The sequence below is a fragment of the Dinoponera quadriceps genome, unplaced genomic scaffold (assembly GCF_001313825.1).
Source record: "Dinoponera quadriceps isolate SergipeBrazil2010 unplaced genomic scaffold, ASM131382v1 scaffold586, whole genome shotgun sequence".
In the NCBI taxonomy this organism is placed as follows: Eukaryota; Metazoa; Arthropoda; class Insecta; order Hymenoptera; family Formicidae; genus Dinoponera; species Dinoponera quadriceps.
In genome coordinates, this window is record NW_014554764.1 from 919,628 (window position 1) to 944,677 (window position 25,050).

Sequence of the window (25,050 nt, forward strand, 5' to 3'; positions counted from 1 at the left end):
CTGAACTGTAAAGCATAATAAACTATATACACCAGTGCACACCCCCGTTAGCAGGGGTAACATGTTGCGCAATTTATATACACGGATATGCCACGATCGATTGGCCTCGTTTGTCACTTCGGTGGAAACAACAGAAGAATCTAGTTAGAATAAATATTGCGATGCAAATTTTCGTACGGTGTACGCGCATTTTTTCAGGCGTGCGGCATAGATAGCTGCGAAGAGTTGGACCTAGTCCAAATGCGTAACTGCTGACGCCATCATCTAGGAATTTCCGACTACTACTACGAATCAACACGATCAACCGCACGTGATTAGCGGTCAGTATTCGGACAATCGTCAATTTTACAAGATATCGAATTACATCAGCGAGACGACTATACGGATGTCGGAAGGAAAACCGGTTTGTAAAATTATCCGTCGCATATATAAAGCCTTCCATAGGATAATACTGACGTCACTCGAATCGATGGTAACGATTACTCTTCTAAACGGCGGAACGTGGTAAACAAAGCCTACGCCTTCCAATTTGACGCGCGCTACTGTTTTATCTACAATTTTCTTAACTGTGTCGTAGAGTGTGGACAAAGCAATATCGTGTAACGTTGGTTTATCCGCCCGATCGATGTCCGCTTGAAACACGGAAAAATGAAAAGACACACATTAACTATATATTCGGATGTTATTTCACGGAATAAGCATACCGCATTTATATGTATGTATATATTTGTATATATATATGTACATATATATGTATATCTTACATTCTAGACCATTCGCAGAAATGAACTTGCTCGCTGAACCGAAAATTTATGGAATACGAAACCGAACATGTCAGTAAATTATTAAATCTATCTGAAAAAAGGAAAAAAAGAGAGAGATTCGGCATACTGTAAATATCAAACGGCGAAAGAACGCATGTATTGCAATATGCCAAACAATTTTTAACGTTGAATATTGCGTTACACCATTCCATTTCGGGAGCGCGAAGAAGCAATATCGTTCAGTGTCGTAAATTTCCGTTTAATGCAACCCTCTCACAGTCTCGTTTTGTCGTCACGCTGCCAAGACCTCCTCGAGCTTAAAAATTGAAAGAACAACGAGGAACGAAAGTGGGATAATACAAAAGTAGAAGTGAGAATAGCGTGTGCGCGCGCGCGCCACCAAGTTCTCCGAGGGAGAACGGCAGAGTTGAGGCGAAACGAAACAGTTCTTTGTCCTCCCCTCGCAGCGACGCAGTTACATAATTCCATTATTTATAGCCAATATCCAGTAGACAGGGGAATGGAATAAGGAGGACGAAGCTGCGGCTTAGCCTAATTAATTTAGGAAGTATCCCGGTCCGATCGTTTTCCTGAAGGAAATAGAATTTCTGAAAATCTCGTACATCGACCCGGCATGACCTCGCGAACGTGAAGACATACACGGGACAATTCTGACATTATTACGGAAATTGATACGAAATGTACCAATCCAATGAAGGCGCGCTTCGTTTATTCGTGAAAACAAATGTGAGGAAAATGAATGTCGAAGATCGAACGTCGATATGAGCCGGGGTCATCGTACTTCGTGCAGCTAGCCTGACTTTTAATACACCTGGCCTGCTCTCCCCCTTCCTTCCCTCCTTTCTTTCCTTCATACTTTCGGACCGTCCCATCAATTGCAATTGTGCGGTATCTAGTAATTTTCCCTTCCCCCTATTGAAACGCTGTACCGTGAGTTCCACGCGCGTTCCTTCCTCGCAACAAAGTCAATCGCTTCTGTACTCGCCGTCTTTGTATGAATTCTCGATAAACATCTGGACTCGCGACAGTTAAACGCTCTCTCACCGTTTCTTCCCGTCCAATGCGCGATTTTATATGCGGAATAATACCGACTCATTTTCTCCCATATGTATGTAACTCGTTTTATTCACAAGCAGCAAACATTGTCGATATGTATTATTCATACGCATAGATTATTAAAAATTTACTGATCGCTAATAACAAGGTTGGCACACAGTAGACACAGTGTGCGAATCGAGCATCTGCGTGGTTGAATTGAACCGAATCTTTAATCATATGTTTGATGTCGAATCGAATCGAATTTACATTACATACATCTGAATATGATAAAGTATTTTCAATGATATTAAAAACAATGATTTTTTTAATGGATAAAAATATTAATCAGCGCATAGTTTTGAGAAGATCTCCCACCACAAGGAAAATGCTGTGCTAAGTGCTAAAAACTGTGTAACAGATATCAAACAAGGAGTGTGCAGAGCTTATAAGTTGATAGATAAATATATACATACGTAATCAATTTTACAAGCTGGTGAATATGTCTGAAAAATATTATGGAAACATTCGATTCGAAATCGAAACGCCGATAATTCTAAATTATCGAGCTACTCGAATTCAAACCTTTTAGATTCGAAAACAAACTCGAATCGAATCAATAGTAATTCGATTCGACTCGCATGTCTAGTAACATTTACCGAAATAACGCATCGTTCGTTAAATGATTAAAAATGGGAAAATCGGAATCTCAGTAGCCCACGAGCACGCGAAACGAGATGCAACACTATACTATACTATACGAAGCCATACGTTCATCTACACATTCTATCTCTCCGGGAATCAACGCAGATGGCACGGCTCTAGCTATCAAAATAACTAGCTGATTGCGTGCGCCTGCTCGAGCATAAGAGCTCGAGCGCAACGAAGGGGGTAGCGCTGCTGACGCCATTGGTTACCCTTCTGAAACTCGCTTGTTCTTTTTTATTTCATTTCTTACGCAAGACTGATCAATCACAAGCCAGCTCGCTCTTCACATGGATAACGCTTTTTCATTATACAATAGGTTGAAAATATTTGCATGTGCATTTAACTTGCTAAAGGCTGTATAGTTACATAATAGCGCGGAGCGAACGAGCGGAAGGAAAAGAGCCGCCGGCCATGCCGATGAATCCGAGGAAACGTGTGTGACCATAGCGCGCGGGATCGCAAAATGATAACGAGAGAACCGTGACGAAAAAGAAGAATGGTATAAAGTAGGACGAAAAAGTTCTTCGACGATGAGCGCGAGAACGAGTTGTGGCGAGAAGGAGAACGAGAATAGTGAAATACAGAGAGAGAGAGAGAGAGAGAATAAGGCCAATACGGAGAATGTTGAAGAGTCACGAAGCGAAGGGTCTTCGCATGGAACACGGGCTGTGAGTTAGTAGAAGGGTCGCTAATCGCGGACTTGGATACCGGGAAACCGGGTAAGAGGCTCTCCCGCGGGTTGCTATGGAGGGTTGCTGCCGAGTTCACGATCGCATCTCCAGCTTGGCCCCGTGGCTTCTTTACAACGCATACCGCGTATGAATAATATCGCCGGGCCGGATATACGTATCGCGATAATATCGTCCGTGATCAGATTCTGCCGAGCGTATTCTCGGGAGGGCACTGTTTCAGCCCGCGCGCGGTATCAATATCACCCTTGAGGACATTAAAATCTAGTTCCGTCGCGTCCACATCTCCGTGTTATTACTTTCTATCTGCGATTCCACGCTGTGCGATCGATACGCGGGAAGTATCGGCATAAGGTGTTCGCGTGTCGCGCCGAGATCGCGTGTTGATTCTTCGGGATGTCTACGAGGGCTCAGGAAAAAAGACGCGGAAATGGGATGAAGTGCTTCTCGGTCTGTGTCCTCGCGCCACGACGCGCTCGATGGGTGTCTCGCAGTTACTCGAGGATCATCCGGCAGCAGGTGACGTAATGGATCGCGTGCGATTATGTCACGGAATTCTATCGAATTAATGTGGCGTCTATGAGTATCGATTACACCGGCGAGAATAAAGTTCGCGTGTCGCGGGACAGAGTGTACGTTGATGACAAGCGATTATCCCTGTCGACGAATTTTTTCGGACGTAATGCGAACGACCCTCAGTCGAGGTGGGTTGGCTCGCCAACGGCATCCAGCCTGTCGCAGCTGAGGTTTCTATTAAAGCGGCGTGCGAACATATTCGATTATAATGGAGCCGATACCTCCGCGAACACGTAACACGCCTACGATCCGAGACGATCATTCGTCTTGCCGCGGAGCCCATCACGAATTCATGGAATCAATCTTTCCACAATAGCGGGCGTAAAAGTGGTCGCGCGCACGGATGCAGGGAGATGTCGGAACAGGCGAATCAAACGGCGAAACTTTTTTTCCTCGCGCTTCATGGCCCGCGAACTTTTCGCCATTTTCGCACGAGATTGATCGCGTAATCCATAACATCCGGGCTCCCGCACTTTCCATATCGACGTTCGAGTTTCGAAGTCTTTCCCAGACCTCATCGTCCCGGGGCGAACTTCGCCGAAGTCATCAAAAAGCAACGCGGCCTGGTTCGTTGGAGTTTTCCTTACGAACTTTCACTTGCCTCCTTTCTCCGTGCGCGTCCATCTTCACCCTCGCCGCTAGGTAAATACTTCGGCCTAGTCAGCAGCTCCGGAGGAGCATCTCGCAGACTCTTGCTTTCCTCTTAGCAACTCATAGGCGTGACTCAACTTTTTTTCTACGGCGAGTATCACGTCATTTCGAATGGAATCGCAATTTTCTCCGGCCGGTCATTGATGGAATAAATTTCGATGGTTGAATAACGCGTGAGAGCTTCAACTAATTCGCTTCGTAACGAAAAACGAAGTTACCGTTTGATACAGCTTATTTGGAACGGAAGAAAAGTACCAACTCTCATTGTTAACGAAACGCGGTAACTATTTAATACACTCACTCGTTTTCTAAGTATTACGTATCGTGTACCGCCTACAAAAGCAAAATACAAGTTCCCATAGAGCGGATCGCGCATTAAACGATGGTCGACTGTTGCTGCTCGCTTACCTCCTACTCGGTAGATAATGTAAAAGAGACAGATCATTCGCACGATATAACCCGCCACGAGCGTACTTCGTTAAAGCCAACCCCGTAGCCGACGATCATTCGTCGTTGCGCTTCGTCCCCGGCCGAGCCGCTATCCAAATCCACCATTATCGGAACTCTTGCCGCCTCGGTAGGTACCTACTCGTGAAATCGTCGATAGTAGAAGGAAGAGGAAGACAGATAAAAAAGGGAGGGAGAGGGAGATATACGCACACACAGGAATAGGACAGAAAAAGAGAGAGAGAGAGAGAGTCGGTCGACGGAGGAGAGAAGGCCAGATATAGAATCGGCCGTAACGTTGGAAGAGCCGGCAGCAATTTCCGGTGGCTTTTGTGCGCCCTTTAAAAACGCGAACTGCGGATGATGCCGGTAGGAAGGGGTACAGCGAGAGGACTCGGCAGAGAGTTTCGCGAATGTACGTACGAGTGGTCCTTCTGGACCAACAAATCCCCGAGCGAAAGGAGGGAGCGAAGTCGAGAGGTTAACTGCGGGTCCTTTCGTGTCCTTCCTCTCCATTCGCGTGCTCTTTATTTTGCCTCCTTTCGACGATGCGTTCGGATCCATCTTCTTACGTTGAGTAGCGCTCGCCAAGATAAATTTTCACATGAATAGCGGAATTAAGCCGGCTCATACGTCACTCGTGGACGTTTCATCTGGCTGCATCAAGCGTTGATTCTCCCTTCATGAGAGATAACGTCCGATGGGTGACCTAATTTCATCGTCGAATCGCACGAGCACCGCGGGTAATACTCGGGGCGCTCAGGGGAGGATCGTCGCGCTTTTCCTAGCGCAAGAGTTCTCTCTCTCTCTTTCTGGCTGGAAAGAACGCAACCTGCGTTAATAGATATCGTTCCATCACATCTCGCGGAGCGGATCTAATCCTCGGAGAACGTTTCTCCATTACGGCTTCGACCTAGAACAGACTCCCGCGATAGTACGTAAGTATATACATGTATGCGCGTCCTTCCCGGGGACGGAATCCCGGCTCCTCTCCTTCGTCCCGATTTTCTCTTTGTCTTTTCTCTTTCTTCCTCGGGGACCGCAGAGCATGAGAACCCGGGAAAAACGCGCCTGTTTGATTGGCCGAATGTTATGGGGTCCCTTCGATACGACAGCGTAGAAAAGGACACCAAGAGAGCGAGAGAGACTTCGATACTGGGGAAGAGAGGGGCGGAGGAAGAGAGAGGGAAGAGGGAGGCGACGAGGAAATGCGTGGGGTGGGAGGGAGATAAAGAGACGAACAGAAAGAGAGGGAAAGCGAGCGAGCGAGAAAGACGTATATCGGCTGCTTCGAGGGTGCGTGGGCTTTCTCGCAAAGGGTGCGTAGCATCGGAGAGGGGCGCTCGTAGGGGATAAGAGGGAGACTTACGAAGGGTAAGAGGAGCGTGGAGGGTAGCAGAAAGGGGGGAGCGCAGGAGGGAGGAGGGGGCGAGGAGAAGGAAGGGGATAGTGGTCGAGAGGGTGGGTAGTGGGGGATGAAAGGGAGAAAACTAGAGGGTGCGTGTAGGCCTGGGGAATCAGTCGCGGACGAGCTGCGTTCGGGGTTTTATCTATAGCTCTGTCCCCTCTATCCCTCTCGCTCTACCGTCGTGCTCGCTCGTGCCCTCCCTGTACGCACACGCGTGGCACACGTCGAACCCCGCGTACCTATCGGGCGGAGCAACCGCTTGTGCTCGGAGGAAGAAGAGACTCGAATATCCTTCCTTATTCGGTGCCGGCGCAACGATACGGCGTGTGTATGCTGCCGACGATATCGCGCGAACTCTTCGTGTTTGTGATAACGCGCGCCGACGACGACCGGCGGTAGTGCGCTCGCGAACAGTGCAAGTTTCGTTCGAAGAGTTCGCCGTGTTCCCGCCAGTAGCACGATCACCCGCGTTTCATTGTTCACCAATGGTTCATATTCTGGAAGTGGTATCGTCGCATCGGAACGACCTGCAAATGGTGAGCTTGCGCTTGCGCGAGTAGTTTTAAATTTCCCCGGCGACTCCTCCCCCTTCTCTCTCATTCTCTTCGCGAAGGGGTTGGAAGGAGACGTTTTGCACGTGACGCGTGTAGCGTCCGCGAGAAAGATGTGCGCGCCTACCACGATCGTCGTTCGGATCACGGGATGGGATTAGGCCCGCGACGTCTGCGCCCCGATCGCGCGCTCGTGCACGCATCGAGATTCAAGTCACGTAGCCGACTCGTGCGCGGAAATGCACGATCGTAAAAGCGAGACGTCCTCGAGGAGGAGGAACGACGTAGACGTCGTCTTGACGGGCACCCGTGAAAATGCATATGATCCCGCGAGTTTACGACCGGCTGCCGATTTCCATGGATTCCGCGCGCGCGCCCCTCTTCCCGTCGCCACAGTTATCGCGGCCCTTTCACGCGCCCGCGTCGTAAAAGATCCACCGCTCGTGTTTACGCGTGACTATTTCTGGCAGCCTGCGGACGTAACGCATACCCATATGTCGCGCAGCCTCTGCATGCGTAACGTTTACAATAACGTTTACCCCCGCCGGTTCGCCGCCCCTTTGCATACGTTGGAGCGCGTACACGCGAGCCGATCGCACGCACGCGAAGACACGCGAACAGCTGCTCTCGGGCGTGACCGTCGCCGCGTTCGGTTACTCAGGCCGGGGCTCGCCTCGCGTTTAAGTCTGATTAATCGCGCGAGTACGTGCATCGTGCCGAATATTACGAACCGATCGATCTCCTCCCCCGGGCGCTTCTCAGGAACGAATTTAGTCGAGCGTATTAATTAAGCAGAGTGATACCCGCGCGCGCTCATTCGCGTACTTCGCGTGTGACTAAGAAACGAGGCGGGACTGGAAGAGATTAATTATCAGCGAGCGCGCTCCACTGTAAATAACACACTTGTGTGTGCGCGAAATCATGTAGCCATTTTTTACGCATCTCTACGCGTATTACTGCCATGATTTTACTCGCATAAGTGTGTAAAAGTTGCACACTTGTATACGCGGTGTAATCTTTACACACTTATGTATGGAAAATCATAGTAGTTTTGTCCACCCTCAGCACGCGTTTGAGCACATCACACCTTAATATCGTAGTTTCCACACACGAGATAAAAAGTTTGAGAATTTGCGTCGGAATTTCCAGCCTCCCGCCGATGAGCGTCTTGCATGCTTTCGAACAAAATCATGCTTACAGTATATATCCCCACATTTTCCTTATTTTTTCTTTCTTTTTGGTTAACGTGTTCGTCACATTTATCCGCTTTCGTAATTGTCATTTTTTGCATGTCTTTATTGTCTGCGAGTTGCACCGTGCTTTTGAATTTCTACAGGTACTCTTCCCGCTTGGCCTCCTGCTACTAGTGCTCTATATTATTCTTACAATAAAGGATCTTTGCTGCCACGGCCATCTAACTGTCATCGCCGTATCGGTGAGTATGGGCGACATTTGTGGGATCTATGGGCTTATGTTTCTTGCAGCGGGACCATCGCGAAGTTGAGAAAAGAATAGTATCCTCTAGTATTGCCTTTAGTAAAAAAACATTGAAATATTGCACCGCAATCTATCCGTACATTCGATGAACGTCCTGATGCATAGTGATGTGCCTGGACAGCCGTTATTCTTGTTTATTTCATTCACTCCTTGTACTCACTCACTTGTACGTGCATCGTCCGACTTTTCATGGCTTGATATTCCGATACACGTTCACATTCACTGAGAAGAGTCCTAAATGAGAATCGAAACGTCCGGATAAAATATTCTATATATTGTAAAGTGTTGGACACTATTCTTATTATACACAAATCCTGCGCAGAGGCTCCCATATTTGATTATACATCAATAGAGAGCCGTTTTATATATACACGAATTTTTCCGAATAATAACGCGCGTGTAAAAAGTGGTGATTTCACATATATATAATTGTATAAAATGACATACCTTCGGTTTGCAGTGTAGTGATACGACTCGCCGCGCTCCGATTGTATCGTTGCTGTAAGGCACATGACGAGTTCTCACGAGACGCCGGGCTAAGTGTTGATGCAGAGACGTGCATCAATTAATGCGCGGCAGCACACGTGAATGTGCCGGCGCATAACGCTGCCGGTAATGCGGCCCGGCCACATGGCCGTGCGCGCGCGGCGCTTTGCACGTCACATCAATCCTAAATCCGGATGCGGCCCTCCCCCTCTCCCCGGCCCCAATAATAAACCAACGCGCGCCACCAGACGACGGACACCTGGCCAGTGTCTGGATTGCGTTGTGCGTGATGCGTGTCGATGAAAATCCGCCGGCAACGAGCACTCGTCGCTGCGGTTCCCACCTAGGCGCAGCTATTCACCCGAGTAACGCTTGGACAAAATCCGTCGGCCGATGTTGTTAGCTTTACTATTGAATCCGACGGGAATCTTGGCGTTTTCAGATCGCGCGCTCGGGGCAGAAGAGCAGATCATGTAGAAGCAATGAAGTTTCGACGTTGTTACGACTGTAACCCGGCAAATGGGCGCGATCGAAACCCGGAATGGTGGTACGTGACAACGGAACCGCGTCAAAGAGCGCTGTAAACCGTCGGGGCAATCGCATCCCGCCTCGCGATTTTCCAGCGTTTGTCGAGCCGACTGCCACATCCAACGCCCCGGCTCGCTACCGCAGCCGTGAAATAGAGAGGCGTATAACGTTTGACATTTAATGCGCACCGAAGCATTGGCTTAGATTACAATCGGTGAGCGGCGATTGGCCCGGAGGGGGGCGCGAAAGCTCACTCGACTCGAATGCTCTTTCGACGGGGGGGGGTGGGGGGTATAGTCGGCGCTCAAATATTTGTAGAGCGTTAGGGAAAAAAACTGATGGAGCTGAATAAAAAAAAGAAGAGAAAAAAACGAGAAATTGAATAGGCGGGAAAGCGAATGCTTTATACCTCGTACAGGTAGGATCGTGTAAAAAAATTCGCCGGCCGAGCCGTACGTCAGAGTATGGTTACGAAAGGGGGAAAAAAGCGCAACGTAATTCTCTGCCGTTTCGAGGCAGTGCGTTGCTTTGCCGCAATATCGTAACCCAACAACACGTAGTAAAGAGATACAGGATAGCGATACTGCTGCGGATCGTTCGATTTCTACTTGCGTCTGAATTTTAGCGCGATGTCCTGGAAAAACACGCCGACGCGAATGCCATGGAATTGGTTTTCTGAACTTGCATTTTTATTTAACGGACACAGTGCAAACGCGATCCCGCGCGCGCTCAAAGTGCAGCGTTCAAAATGGGAACGTTGCTTGTTAAAGTCAAAACTGATCGCGCTCTCTGCGTGCTCCTCCAGCGAAACAATTTGCGAACATGATCGCGAGCGATCGCGATTGAATTCTTTTTCGGTTGCGCTCATCTTTGGCACACATTGTTTCTTCTGAAACCAAATATTTTATTTCAACAAATTATTTTATTCTTATTAGTGACTTATAATATTTTTTTATTTATCACTCGCTGGATTGTCGTCATTTCAGCAAATTAATTCATTTCGTTGATCTGCACGGAGAAAAATAATTTCGTTATCATAGCGAATATATCGTTGCTACTTGATATTCGACAGCGATAAAATTTAGTCGGTATAATCAAATTACCGAGTTATTCGTAATCAAACAGTTTTGTTGCCATATAAAATATATAGCCTGAATATAAAATATATTCAACACTTTGTAAATTTGTCCTTAGGATAATTTGCGTTAATTTGTTCGGAAGATCATTGCAATTCATCAAATTATCAATAGTTGTGACGCACAAATAATAAATACTCTTAATTGGAAATTTTACGTGTCTAGGAAATTGGACAGCGTTGATAGAAATTACTCTACGACTCGAGATTGTTTTAGGCGATTACTTTAGTATTCGGAATAAATCATTTTATTGTCTACACAGTAACTGACAGATTTTGCCACGAGAGCATAAGATTTTCCGTGCCAGCAAATAATTTTTCTCCCCTAGCGTCTCAGTAGAACACCCTTCTATTCGCGCTTACTTATTATCCTTGTGTACAATTCGGTCACTCACTCGAGCCATCTTATTCTGGATCTCAAGAGATACGCTATGTATTCTCTGACGGTTATTCCGGTACTATTAATAAACTTATCAGTAGGTCGTCTCGATGCACATGGCCCGCGTTCATCGCCGTTATACGGCGTGACGTTCAATCACGCGGCACTCCGCTCCCGACAATAAAACGCGAATCCTATTTATAATCACGGAACAGTCGAACTGGCAAGCGTCCGTCGCGCCGCATTTATTCGTCCTGAATCGCAACCTGGACGAGTCATCACTCGGTCGGAGTCGCATTGTTTGATCGCGTCAAAAAGCGCGCGCGATGTCGCTGGCGCAAAGTCGGCGGGAATTAAGCGCGGCAAGCAGCAATGGAACGGCTTTCGTAATCGACTGAACCTGCAGCGGTTCATAGACGGAGAATCGTCTCTTTCCGAGGTTAGTCGACAACAAACGGCACGTCAAATATCAATTGTCGAAGCGGCGGAATTAATTTTGGGTTGCAATTAATTTGCCAATTAGATCTCGGCCGGGATCCATTTAGATGTAATCTGCTTGGTGGCATCCTCTTTCCGCTTTGGTTTCTCTTGCGCGCAGCATACACGCAAAGGGCGAGGGAGAGGAGACTTCAGTCGACAAATTAGCCGTATTAACGGTACGACCGCGAACGCAGATTTCGTGCAGTTAGTATGCAGTTCTCCGCTTGATATCCCTGCGAAGGATTATTCGAGTTAACTCGAGCCAGACGCGGCGAATGCAGTAATTAGAATATCTGAATTATGTAACGAAAATGTCGAGAGCTCGTAATCGAGCCATATTTTCGGCGAGCTTGGAAGGATCGTGCGAACGGATCCCGCCGTGAGTCTCGAAATTGCCGCTTCGGAGAAGACGTGTCACTCGCGCGATACTGAAACACGCCAGGCTCGAAAATCGGAGATGTGAATATTCATCGCGGAAAAGTCACGGATATCCGTTGCAGGATCGCGATCGGCATTAACCTGCCGAGGGGTAATCAAGTAATGAATACATCGCCGGCAAAGGCCGCACGTATATAAATCATGCCGGAGAGGATGCCGGGGGCTACAGGGCGAGCCCTTATCTCCAATCAGTACATTGATTGCACGCAGGCAGGTCAAATACCGGCCGCCACTCGGCCCTGTGGCACGATAGCTTATTCAATTTCCGAAACGGCATTCACCATTCAATTCGCCGGTTATCAGCCTGCGCCCATCCTCTATCTGGATTTTGCGCCTCCTCCTTCCAGGAGCCGCCGTATGTATTCGTACCGAAAGAAGAGACTCGCTTTATCGGCCGGTATAAATTGAGATAATCAACATTCCCATATTGAAGCCGCGCCGTATTTTTCAACCCGAGCGTATCTTTCCTGCGATCGATACCTTACGCCGTGCGTATCGAATGGCATCGTTCCGCAGAAGAAGAAATAACCACGCGAAGAGCATCGTCTTTGTTGATTATTCGGCGATACGAAATTTTACACGCGCCGCAGTAGGCGCGTGGCTATCATTCAGCATCTACCGGCTGGTAGCGGAGGCGCACTTTCCCGTAGTGTACATAGATAATCGAGCTTAATTAATTGCTCGTGATGCGCGCTCGGGGCTCAGCAAACACATTTACTTATTACCATCCATCTTGAGCGGTGCCTCTCAAGGGGATCGATTTTCCAAGTGCACGCGGCTGATGACACAAATTGCCAAAGGGTCGACGCTCGATCGTAACGCGATCGTTAAATAGAGGCGCGGCTTTTTCTGCATATCCCTTCTCTCTCTTCATCGCGAAAGTGCGACGTCTCTGGAAACGTACTTAATTATATCCTCCGGCGTGAACTAATCGGAACGACTTTTACGCGTTCGTTCCTCCGCGTGCCAACTTTAATCTACGATTCCTTTGCGAAGATAACGCGCGTCGATCGCACCTTCTTTCAGCCCACACTAATCACGTTCGGAATCGGAATCCGTCGATTCGGGCGAACGTTACCTTTATGAATCCTTCCATGACGAGCGAGAGGCGTCTGCCGCGACGGCGCGACACCCTACTCACTGCTAATTGACGTCACCTCGCTCCAATCTACGAGTAACTACGAGCATCGAGAACGAGGTTACGCGATAGTTAATAGCCCGGCGTGTTAATCGGCACGTCTCGGTCCGTGCGGAAGTCTCGCGCACTGATCGTTATTGACTGGTACAGATCCCCCGGGTCGTAAGTGACATTTACACGATGCATTCAGCGTTAAACTCCGGAGAGACAAGAGTAGCGTCGTATCTCAGTTCCGGTATCTATACGAGTTCCCCTGACAACGCGGCAACAACAAACGCCTAATGGCCAGTTCTCGACTCAAAGTTTAATTTCCTGACCAGCGGACAGTGCTTAAAGTGACCCTCCCGCTCCTCCTCTCACTTCCCCTCGTTGCCCCGCCTTGCTCTCGCTTACCCCCTTACGCTTGTCGTCACGTTAGCGCTACTTCTCTCCTTCCGTCGTCCCTCGCGCCCCGGGAATCGCGACCGGACGTACAGCCGCCACTATGAAATATTAAAGAGTTAATGGCAGGCCTTCCTCACGGAGACGCGAGTAATTACCGCTCTCGACAGTCGCATATCGTCGGATTAATCGATAGTGCGGAGTTTGGTCCCCGGAGATGCCGTTAATTGCTTGTGTGTACATCGGGGAGATGTGCAATCTCGCGTTTTCCATTCGCCTCTGCACGCGGATCTTGCCAATCTCATAATCTCCCGTCCCTCCGTGACTCGACGAGCTCACGTGAGCTCGCGGCGCGACGTGGGTGTCGTTGAAAAATTTCTCTCTCGGCGGTGTGTATAGGCCGGGTGAGCCGTATCGATCTCGGAGAAGAGAGAACTCCATGAACCCGGAACCCATGCTCGCTCATTTGATTCGCGTACGTACACCTTGTGTAATATCTACGTGGTCGTGGCACTGACCCCGAGCGTAACGTACATCGCCGCCCCTCTTCGCGTCGGACATGCATGCGCGCAGAAAAACTTTCGGGCTTGCCGGCCACGTTTCCACCCCATCGTATTTTCCCCCATGATTCTTATGGCAGGCGGCGTATTTATAATGAAAAAAAAAACAAGCGAGTCAGAAGACAGATGGTCGCAATGCCCAGTGGTACATGCGTCCGCGCTAAGAACCAGGATCCGGTTGCGTATTTTCTCCCTCCCGAAAATGCGCTGTTATATGTTAACGGTGCGTAAACGACGATTGTGTATATCTTTCCTGTGAGATACCCTCTGTGACGCGATAACAGAAAGCAAAATTCACCTCGCGGGATTTTTCACTTTCCGCACGCGTGTTCTCTCGCGAGGCGCTATTTAATAATCGATAAACCGTAAATTATGCGGTGCGAAACGCTGCATCGAATTAATTTGGAGTTACAACCTCACGCTTAAAACGTTCGTCGTAATCGCCGAGAAGCACGCAGAACATCGTGCCGTGAACGATGAAACTTTTTATTCTTCTTCGACTACCCTCGGCAACCGCTCTCTCACTTATACATAACTATCATATCACCTTTTTTTCTTTTTTTCTCTGGCGCAACCGCACTGTACCGCGAGCACACGTATTACAAATATTTGAAAGGCTAAATCGTGTCACCGGTAAACCGTGTGAAATCCGCAACCCTCTCGCGTCTACGGGCGTCTGCGTGATCCTCGGAGGAAAATTGGTCAGAGAGAAAGGACCTGCAAGGCCAGCAGTAGGATAATGCTACTGTTGGAAGCGCCAACAGAGACACGGAAGTGGAGGAAACGCTGGCAGGTGGGGGGGAGGGGGTTCATTGTGTGGCGAAGAGTTCAAGACCGAGAGAGAGAGAGAGGTCGATGGAAGAAAGGAGAGCGTATACGAGCGCGCGAGACGGACAGGATCGAAGTACGGTTCTGTGTTCCCTACGTCATGAATCATGCATCCTCATCCCCCAGGAGCGAACTGGAACGCGCTGTGGCGGTGAGACCCGTCCGAGAAATAAACAATGTTATTTGTTCGTTGGGATCCCGAACCATCGGGACAGTACCGAGAAGGACGAGTGGCAGATTCCGTGCTTTCGTAACCCACAACCGTGGGAGAGCCCGGCTCTTCACTTCGTCCTTTCTCGGACTCGCGAGCCCGCGTACACTCCGACAGCCAAAACTGTCAACGGCAGAGGAAGCTCTCGCAACCACTGATGGTGTTTGAGCGGGGCCGAAGTGACGCGAAGGACGTGCGCACACATACCGGTCAAATAACGATACTTCCGTTTTCTCGGTAAACTGGATATTTTCGTCTCGCGCCGGTTTCGCTCTTCCTCGTGTCGCGACGTGGATTTTCGCTCTTCTTACGCGAGCTTCCGTCCTCTCTATCCTTCTCTCTTTCTCCAGACGAGACAAGACACACGATTGTTCATAAAAATTCGAGATATCGTAGGAACGTAGCTAGTGTTGTGTGTATCGCGAGACGACTAACCCGTTCTTCTTATTTTTCTGTTGCAGATGAACCGTCCTATTCAAGTGAAGCCGGCGGACAGTGAAAACCGCGGAGGTGAGAACAAACAATCGATCCAATATTCGTTTCTCTCGACGTCGAGAAAAATGTGTTACTATATCTAATTATATGTGTGTAGCAATGATTCTCTTGAATATCTATTAAGAAAATTCTATATTTTAAGTTTTTAAATCTAAGTGATACATCAGCGGGAAGGGACGCTATCGAAACAACATTTTCTCACTTTTTGTTGTCTATAATACTTCTTCACACCGTACAAGTCAATGGCTCGATATGATAAAAACAAAACGAAGGAGTGTCCATTCTTCTACGAAAGATTAAATATACCGTGAGTAGAGATTCGTCTCACGATAAAAATTAGATGTAGGGGAAATATGGGGTGAAACAGGGACACTGAGAAAAGGCTTAATAAAAGCGAAATTGTATTAATTCAGGTTTTTATTAATACGTTTCTATAATAAACAATTATTATATTTGGACATGATGCAAAATTGAGATGAAAAGAAGTAAAAGATAGAATAAAACCTTTTTTAAGATACTCTTTAACCTCATCTTATTCTACAATACGAGATAAGATGGGATAGCGTTGGCGATAAAATAAAGTGGTTAAATTCAAAATGATTTTTGTCATTCACATATAAGTTACAAATAAATCTGATTAATTTTTCGTCCGTTATGTCAATTCCTGTATAAGATTTGTACGCTGACAAATTTGGCAAATTTGACAGTCTTCCATAGATTCTGAATACAGACTTGTGCAATACATATATTAAATAATATGAGCAAAGCGACACATAGTCATTTAAAAATATGGTAATATTTAGCAGTAATGAGGATTATTAGGGTAACATGGAAATATCCCTATTTTGCCTCATTCAGTCGACTCCTTCCCCCAAATAGTAGATGTGAAATTACATAAGTTTTGTAGAATAGCGGAATTGAGTTGACACAAAAGACTAATCTACTAACTAAAATAAAGGAGGCTACGGCCCGAATGAGGGCTGTAGAGCCATAGGATGGATGAACTAACTAAAGTATAACACATTACGTATAACTTACTTACCTCTTTCAGTATTGTGCCACAAATATATTATCTGACGCAACATCAAACAATTCTTAAAATTATATCAGATACTGGTCTCTCGTGAACTTGTTCGACGTGTATAGCACCTGATATTGTTCGTCACGGACTCGCCTCTCTTACTTATGCGTTCAAGTCCAAGTCCATAGTTGCGTAATTATTTTCATATAGCGTTTTTCCCGCGACCTCATCTTGCCCCGTATTGCCCTACGCTACTGATATTTCGGCACAAGTACAACTTTCATTCGCTACAGATACAAGATAATTTTACCGCGCGCAAAAAAAAAGTACTCGACGACTTCGACAGCATTATATTCCGTGTCAATCGCGCACGTACAAGACAACTATGTAATAAACTACAGGTAATACGCAGTAATAGCGAGTCGCACGATAACGCGCGCTCGTCGTGTAAAATTCATACTCGCGCCACCGGCGCGATAGACTCCGCGATAAAAAATGTACACACCGTGGTGCCACCCGCTGAGTCGTGCTGATATTCATCGACTTTGCAGACTTGTCGTTCGCGATACCACGTCCGTACAGCTGGGAGACCGAATTTTTATTAATTACGTGAAATTTCACAGCTGACGGTGGCCGCATCTACATTCGCTTATCGCTACGCTAGCCGAAGGTCGTAAGTTTCGCGTCACGGTAGGATAACGGAGTCGCGTATGTACGCATGACGGGACCCCCGGATAATCGAGAGACAAATTGCCGATCGACCATCGTTTTTAATGAGAGTTGTCGCTTCTGTCTCGCGCGCGCCCGTCGTATTTCCTCCCGCTCGCGTGAGAGTCGTAATCCTTTCGATCTATTCCACTCCGCTGGTTATTATTTGCAAACACGATCCCCAGCGGGCGCGATGCGAGCGCTCATAACACTCTGTATCTCGCGCAAAAATCTGACGCTCTTCCATCTTCCGCCGCGCGTTCCGATTCGGCCCACGCATTAATTTCTATAAAGCGCCTCGGCAAATATATATCAGCCGTGCGCCATCGGAGAGAGCCGCGATTTAATTAAAAATATGGTATTTATCTTTGGAGGCGGGCCGTAACCGATCGATACCGTTCCATCCGTTCGGCGAGCGCCATCGCCGAAGCTCCCGGCGTCGCTTCCGATGCATGTAAATAGCGGGGAAGCTCGTCCGGGAATTCCCGAAGGCTAAGAGCCGGCGGGGCCCCCTTCGTTACCATTCGCAAAGTCCGCGCCACACCGGGGACAGGCAACTACTCCGAAGTCCTTCCAAGGTGGTGGGTAGGACTCTTGCGCAAAGAGATAAAGGAGGACAGTGGTACACCCAGACAAAGATAGGGAGGAGGGAGGAAAATAAGAGAGGGAGGGAGACGCGACCGGGATACGTGGAAGAAGGTGCGGGGCGGCAAAGGGGAGCAGATGAGGGGGATCGTAATTCATATGCTAATCTGGAGGAGATGCCATTGTAATCTCCGGTCGCCTGCCTCCGTGTGGCCCCACAAAGCCTCGGCTTGACGCGGATGCAGGAGTGATCCTGAGCACGGTGCTGCTTCTGTGGCGCGGTATACCTATGTAGATGCTGTATCCACGTAGTCGCGCTACTTCAATCAGGGGGTTACTGAACTTCGGCGAGTCGCCCCATCGCCGCGTACATTCGTTCCGTCACTTCATCTTCGCGTCTCTCGCGATCGACCTCCTCGCGTTCCTTAACAAGTATCCCGATCTTTACGATCCTTCGTAGCCGTTGACACGACTCTCTCACCCGATGTTAATCACACCGTGTAACTCGTCGAGATAATGCTCCGGATCACGGCGAATCCACGATTACGCAATTGCAGGGCCCGAATGTTGCGCTCGTAATCTGCTTCAGGATCAACATCGATCGGAATGAAACTATGCCGAGCAGAGTAAACCGTTTTGCTAACCTCCCGCGTTTGACTGCGCCTCGCGATCCGGCAATTAGCAATATTACACGATTATCATCTGGCAGCGATCGCGGTGCACGCATTTCGGCGATTTAGGCCGCGGTGATTCGGTTTGCTTCAATCCATATCCAAATTCGCTCTCGTCGACCTCTGAGCGTTTCAGCGCTGTATATCTGCCGGGAAGCAGGTTTTCCGAGGCAATCGAGTTGTAACCGACGGACGTACCTTCTCACGCTCCGCACTTTTCTCACTTCTTCGCCAACTCTCTCGCAACGATGGATCTTACGTTTCTTCGTCGGCGTGACTTCTTCGAGACGAGCCTCCGGTTGAAAACGGTGGGAACGAAGGGGGAAAGGATACTCCTCACTTCCGGCCATCGGGAATGGTTTCATTGTTTCCAGGGACTCGTTCGCTTTTTCCACGTTAATGACCGCCCTTTACTCCCGCATTTTGCAGGGCTCGACGTGCGGGGCTTAATTACATCATTTTATAGATTCTGCAACGACTAGCACTCCGGCGCGCAATGGCTTCGCAAAGTAACGTCCTATTAGCGGTACAAAGGATAAATCAGGCTTTAATTGTGAAGACGTTGCGGCGCTGGAACGTTCGAACTGCGGAAATGACGTCTCTCTGGACGAGCTTGTTTGAGCGCGGTACACCGCTTTTTCCCGGCGCGTCGGATCTTACGCGAGAGACGTTAGCGCGATATATCCGTTCGCTGTGAAAACAATCGCGGAGGATACTTCATTTGACTCTATCGTCGATCTGTGCGATTTACTGGCACTCGCCGAATTTAAGCCGAATCGCGAACAAACAACGCCCGCGATTTCCGCGACCATAACTCGCACGAGAAACCGACTACGCGTGCATTTCACGCTCTTATCGGGACGAGTATAGCGTATCACAACGCTCACCTCCGCGAGGAAGAAAGCCGCTCGTGAGAGTGCTCTTTCCCGAAACGCATTTTTCACGCACGTCGATGGTAAGACACCTCTTCCTTCGTCCCCCTTTCCCGCCTGCCGAGCGATAGTAGCATCGAAGCAGCTCGGAATTAAGTTTACAGCGACGAGAACAGATTTGAGAAATGCGTATCTCGCGCGGAAGTTGGCCCGCCGACTCAGGGGCCGAAGTTTCTACGACTGGATAAGGGTGGGTGCTGTAGCGGAGCTAGTTGAGCAAGTAGATAAGTTTCGATCCCTCGGCGAGCCACCTTGCTTCCACCGCCATCACTCGCCCCTACTATCTCTCTCTCTCTCTCTCTACCCGTAGATAAACGTAGTATTCCGGAGTATCGGGAGGGAGCCCGCCCTTCGCGTTGCTGCCAAGTTCGGCATCGGCTGACGTGACGCTGGTGGACTGGTCTTAAACCGTCCAAGAGAAATCCTCGCGGATTATAAGAGCCTGTCTTCGTGCTTCTTACGGGAGGAAGGACGAGTGACGATGCCCGCGGACCGAGTGCGAACTTACTCGGCCGGATTTGTAACTGCAGTTTCAATTTGTGGACCAACTGCGCGCGAGAATGTCCCGCGGAGTTGGCTCGCTTCTTTAGGACGCGACGCTTTAGAAAGCGGGGAAATTATAAGGCGCATTCGCGGAACATCCTTGTTTACTGCGATATTCGCTCAGAGAGCGGTACTCCGCGTGGAAGGATTTTGTGTTTTGACGCTCGTCAATTTGTGTTTACACTCGTTACTTGACAATCGTAAGGACTCTCTCAGTCCAATGACTGAGTCCAGTTGCCACCAACTTTCCTTCTATTCGATTATACGTGATTCCTTCTTCCTTTTTCATTTCATCGCGTAGATCTTCCACTGTACACAAAGTGAATAAATTGAAAAATAACATAAATATTACGTGAAAAATTAACAAGATTATAATATCCATAATATAATTAATCGAGATATTGAAATATAAAATATATTATTTTAATACTTATATATGTTGAATATCGACTCAACACAAAATATATATATTGAAATATAACATAAATACAATATATTAAATTAACACACGTATATGTTGAAATTTTAACATAACAATTTTAACGCAAATACAAAATGTTTTTTACCGTGTAAATCTAGATCGGTATTATTTGAGTGGGTGTTTTATGAAAAAATCTCTTATTTGCGATTTTGTCTGAACAATTTAATCTTTTAACATTGTTTACGGCGACAAGTGTCGCTGATATTCGGATATTCTTCTGATTTGAAAATCATTTGAGTGCGCGTCGTGTTACGAACGCGGTGATGTAATGACGATGCGACGGAATTACCGTTCGACAAACTCGCGGCAATTCAGAAGAACTGTCGTTGTACATATATATCGCTCGCAGAATAAATGCGGTTTGAGTGTCATTTGCGCCGAGTCGCGACGTGTCAAACAGAACGCTCGCTTCGTTCCTGCCGTCCAGCGAGAGGATAATTTCCCGAGAGTTAATTCCTCCTTCGCTTCCGCTCGGAGAGCCGGGGGGAAAGAGGACACGAAGGGCGCGTTAACACTTAGCTCCGGCGACAAAGGTCCAATTCTTGGTCCCCACGGTGTCCTGACGCGACAATGGGAGCGAACTCTCGGTGAAAAGTACCCGGGGCTAAGAACAGACGGGATATTCTCCAGCGAGAAACGGCGAGGCGTTGATACGCCGAAGAGAACCGAGGCGGAGGGGGGATGTTGAGGATTGCCGGGTAGGAGAGGGGGAGGGAAGAATCTGCGGAAAGCGGGGATGCAACGAGGCTGCAAGTCAGGCGAGAATCTAATTTCCCGAGACAAATCCTTAAATGTGCCCTAGAGCCCGGCTGGAAGGCGCGAGCCGAGGCATCTCTTAGAATGAGCTCGCGTCTAGCATCCGCGACAACGACCTTTAACTCGGCTCGCCAATTTTGCGTCTCCATAACATCCTCGCGAAACGCGTCATTAAGCTCATTCACGCGGGAAATGCGGTAGATCGAAAACGGAGCGTCTAACGGATGATCTAACCGAAAACGTGTAAACACCTCCGGCGTCAGATTGCCGCGGAAAGTGTCTCGTTTAATTTGTCGGGAACGAAGACAGTCATACGTTCCGGAGAAATCGAAGATAATATTCGACGACCCAATTTATGTGAATTTGCCCGAACAGTTAGCGTAAAAACTCGGCGTATTGTGCTACTTGCGGAAACAGATTGCGCGAGTTCCAACGCTTCGAATGGCATTATACGAGTTTCGAATCTTGTTAGTACGCCGTTTATGCTTCGCGTTCGTTTAATTCCTGCGATTGTAATTGTCTATTAAACTGATAGCATTATATTTATGATCTGGTATTATGTTATGAAAATTAGGTTACCGTAATTGCGATATCTAATTGCACGATCGCGATTAAACTCGAAAATATCCATGCTCTCGGTGCTTAATAATAACCAAACACAATATTCATTCTAGTGGGAGCTCAATATCGCGCTACATGAACGTAGCGCGTAAAAAGCAATCGGCAAAAAGCAGCCTGTTTGCGGACGTAAATTGACGATTTGCGAGAGAAATGGTTCCGCCGAACGCGTCGTTTCGATCCTTTCACAAATTTTCTTGTCACTGATCATTAAACTGAATTTTTTTTCATAATCCGATAGGTATTGTCGTATTCGTCACGCAGAAGATCCGATCGAAAGAAATGTCCTGTGCACCGTACGACTGCGCGAAAGAAACGCGTTCGTACGTTTCCCAATTGGGCAAGTCTATGATCAAATTGAATCTCGCGAGGATTCACGTAGGCAACGACGACGACGACGGATGGTGTATTTTGGGTCCAATGCCATTTCTTTGTTTCTGTTCTGTATTCCAGAGTGCATGATGGACGACGGGAGCGCCTGTGCCATCTTCTGGAAGTAGGAGGCACCGGTGGCGGCCGCTGAAGGTAACTTCGACTTCCAGGAGATAGCTAGCTTCCTTCCAGTACCTCTATTCTTCTTCTCCGCAAATCAGCAGAAAGTGAACTTCCCCTCGATGAAAAGAGAGACGAGAAAAAAAAAAGAAAAGAAACGAATGAATAAGGAGAAAGAAACCGGGTCCGGTACCTACTCCTCCCAATCACGCCATCACCGCTGATTCAGCCAGCACAGCCTGCCGCAAAGTCCGTTTTGCTGCTCGCTAGTATTTGAACCACTGTACCTTCAGCATTCCCTCACGAACCACTATCCCTTAGCCCGACTTAGTGCGGCCGGTATATATCCATCCCCCCGGAGGAGGCTAAATTCGCACCAAGTGCACGGTACTCGTCCAAATTCTCTCGTCAAAACATTTCGAGACTCCGCACTGTTGTTTCGGAGCTTCGACACACGCACTTACGTACGCGCGATTCCTCAGGAATCGCTCCTGTGTATCGATCCATGCGTACATGCACGGTCGAAGGATTCGAACACGCATTTCCGTGGATTCCACGATTGGCATTGAATAATTGGCTTGGACAATTGGCTCGTAGAAACTCGCAAGTCAAAATCTCTTCACTAGCACCGAACTCTCGAGATGCTCCCAGCTGAAAATTGAACAAGTCGTGATAATTCGTACGCTCTTTCCGGTCAAGCACTGCTTATCCGTGCCGCGAAAGCGATTGCTATTGGGCTCCTCTATATCAATCTCGAGCACCATATCTCTCTCTCTCTCTGTCTTTCTCTCTCTCTCTTTCTTTCTCTCTCTCTCTCTCTCTCTCTCTTATTCTTTCTCTCTCTCTCTCTCTCTCTCTCGCCGTCTCCTTCTCATCCGTTTCATCCGGCACGATACGCATCGTTTTACGCCAGAAGGTATTATAGACAGTGTTGTGCGTACCCTCGTGCGTGACTGAAACCTGTAGCCGTAAACCTGTCGTTCGTGTTTTTTGCTCTGTTTATTGCGCACCGCCGTTACATCACACTATTATCGATGCCTCGTTACGACGGGACGTACGTGGACGCTCTTAGAATTCCACCGATCGACACAATGGACCAAGCGCGATGCAGAATACATGAGAGAATCGCGGTCTTAGAGCGTCTACCGACCGTACAATGGCAACGACCCCTTTTGCTCCAAAGTGCCGAGTATATTGTACGTTTCTGAGTCCAAAGTCCCGTCGTCTTACACTCCAAAACCCCCGTCTGACCTCATATCCGTTCGTGTGGACGACCATCTTGATATCGTATATATACATATATATATATATATATTTATATTATATTTTATATATTATATATATATTATATATACCGCTCTTTATACAGCTATGACCATACAATAGTGGCTCGCTCGTTGGATGTGTTGTCTCGTTCGTTGTCAATGTGTTTTTTATCACCTCTGTACATATTTTCTGATTATGATGTGAGCTACATTTATCTTATTGTATTACTTAGATTTGATTCTATATATATATATATATATATATGACAGTTTATGATACCTTTATTTCTCAACAGTCAAGCCGCCCTTCCCGACAACCCACCACGCTCCGATCCTGCGATTATCCCAATTTATTTGGATCCGTCTCCCTCTCTCATTCTCCGTGCAATCCTACTGATTGTGAGTCTCGCACCGCCATGATCGTGTTTTATCGGTATTACATAAGAATACACGTACAAGTAACACACGTATATACACCACCGGTACGCATCAAGTGCAGATATTTCTAAAAGAACAAACTTACCCCGTTCACTTGTCAAAATTATATTCGCGATGTGTAAATCACTCTCGCGTTGCTCTCTATCTATCTTCATCTATCTCTCTTTCTCTCTCTCTTTCTCTCTCTTTCTCTCTCGCTTTAACGTACAGCTTATACTACAAACATACTACGAGAAGAAAGAGTTGAGAATACTCTTGAGACGGATATCGAATCATCGAGAGAATTTTTTGGCCGAGAACTGTTCCGAGTACACTTCCACTTTGAAAAAACAACAAGCGAAACGGAAATCGATATTTTTCGAAGGGCTACAATCACAAGAGATTCTCGATCGGACCCGCAGATTCCCCAGCGATATTCCAACCCGAGGAGATCATCTCGCGTGGTTTACCCGTTGTTTCTCATTCATCTTTCCCGTGCAAAACTTAGAAATAGCTGCAAAATATAGTGAGCATTTATTGTTAAACTTTACATGCGCCCCGGTGATCCATTTCGAGAGTAAACTACGTTAAACAGCAACAATTTTGTGCTTGAACAAGTCCACGGAGACGTCGAAAGAATATCGCTAACTCGACACGGGTCACCGTTGTTGAAAGTGTCGGCTACAGACGAATCGCTTGATGCCTTGTTTGATTTCACCGTGGCGTCCCCCGACCCCACCCATGTTCGTTTTCGATTTTCATCTAGATAATCGTAGGCCAATATTGGTTGGATTAATTTTCTTATCTTTGTCGTGTTACACGGTTCCCATTATTGTCCCCCATGGAATATACCGTTTCCGTTGTTACATATGTATGTTACATCGTTATTGATTATGATGATTATTGTTTCCGTGATTGTTCTTGGTTACCATTGCCGCACGGAAGACACATGTAACCCGCAAACATACACAAACGTATTACAAAGGCACACACTGACGTACACAAACACGCGCGGTTCCCAGTGCTGTTTAGATGTACATATTGACGTGATGAAACATGTGACCGTGCGCGTCGAAGAGCACACACGAATATGTTACGTTTTTATATATATATATATATATATATATATACATATATATATATATATATATATAT

The 25,050-nt window shown here is 47.4% G+C and overlaps 1 protein-coding gene across 1 annotated transcript in view; it reads left to right on the forward strand.

The window, feature by feature from the left end:
- Positions 1-6,449: 6,449 nt before the first annotated feature.
- Positions 6,450-25,050, forward strand: part of LOC106741673 (CUGBP Elav-like family member 4) — an 81,372-nt gene continuing 62,771 nt past the window's right edge. Inside the window, exons 1-3 of the mRNA XM_014613908.1 lie at positions 6,450-6,835; positions 8,187-8,285; positions 15,373-15,421. Coding sequence (XP_014469394.1) covers positions 6,785-6,835; positions 8,187-8,285; positions 15,373-15,421 — 199 coding nt within the window. The 5' untranslated portion in view covers positions 6,450-6,784. The remainder of the gene's footprint in view (positions 6,836-8,186; positions 8,286-15,372; positions 15,422-25,050) is intronic.